This window comes from Tupaia chinensis, unplaced genomic scaffold (assembly GCF_000334495.1).
Source record: "Tupaia chinensis unplaced genomic scaffold, TupChi_1.0 Scaffold000322_1, whole genome shotgun sequence".
Lineage (NCBI taxonomy): Eukaryota > Metazoa > Chordata > Mammalia > Scandentia > Tupaiidae > Tupaia > Tupaia belangeri.
This window is the reverse complement of record NW_006159816.1, coordinates 5,802,971-5,803,663: the sequence shown is the minus strand read 5'-3', so window position 1 is coordinate 5,803,663 and position 693 is coordinate 5,802,971. Positions and strand designations below refer to the sequence as shown.

Genomic DNA, 693 nt, shown 5'->3' with positions numbered 1-693 from the left:
AGAGAGAAAAAGTAAGAAGTCACCCATGGGGGGAGGGCTACATCACAGTCTTCTCCTCTATTCTCGCCTTGGGATTTTGGGCACACGTGGCTGGTGTGAGTTTTAAGCTGCTGGGTTCAGGACTCAAATCGTGGTTGACCACGGCAAAGTCTATCAATGTAACTGTTACTTGTCTGCTGGTCCCTAAGGTCTCTTTTTAAATGAGTATAAAAGAGTCAAATATTATACGGCTTTGAGATGTTTAGTAGAGGTCTCATCTATATTTTTTTATCATTAGGCAAGAAGTTATGAAATGGAATGGATGGGGATATAATGATTCCAAGTTCTTCTTCAATAAGAAGGGCCAAGTTGAGTTGACTGGAAAGAGGTAATGTTGGTTTATTTTCTTCTTTTGCTCTTTTCTTTTCTACATACATAAGAGGATAATATAACGATTCCTCCTATAATTATGTTTTCCAAAATTTTGCCATAATTATTTATTTTTTTCTGTAATAATTCAAGTTCTGACATTGTCACATTACCTCAAAATATTTATATATTGGGAACCAGCAGTTAGCGTAATGGCTATGTCGCTGGACTCCCACATAGTCGACCGCGGTTCGTGTCCCGGACCCGGTAGCTTAAAACTCACGCCGGGCGCGTGTGCGTGCGTGCCCAAGATCCCGAGAGGAGAATGGAGAAGGGATTGCGGCG

At 41.3% G+C, this 693-nt stretch overlaps 1 protein-coding gene across 3 annotated transcripts in view; it reads left to right on the top strand.

Moving 5' to 3' along the window:
- Nucleotides 1-282: 282 nt before the first annotated feature.
- The window catches only part of AGPS (alkylglycerone phosphate synthase), a 135,974-nt gene continuing 135,563 nt past the window's right edge, over nt 283-693 (top strand). For all 3 annotated transcript variants that reach the window (XM_027773119.1, XM_014589018.2, XM_027773120.1), the window contains exon 1: nt 283-367. In XM_027773119.1, coding sequence (XP_027628920.1) covers nt 288-367 — 80 coding nt within the window. In that variant the 5' untranslated portion in view covers nt 283-287. The remainder of the gene's footprint in view (nt 368-693) is intronic.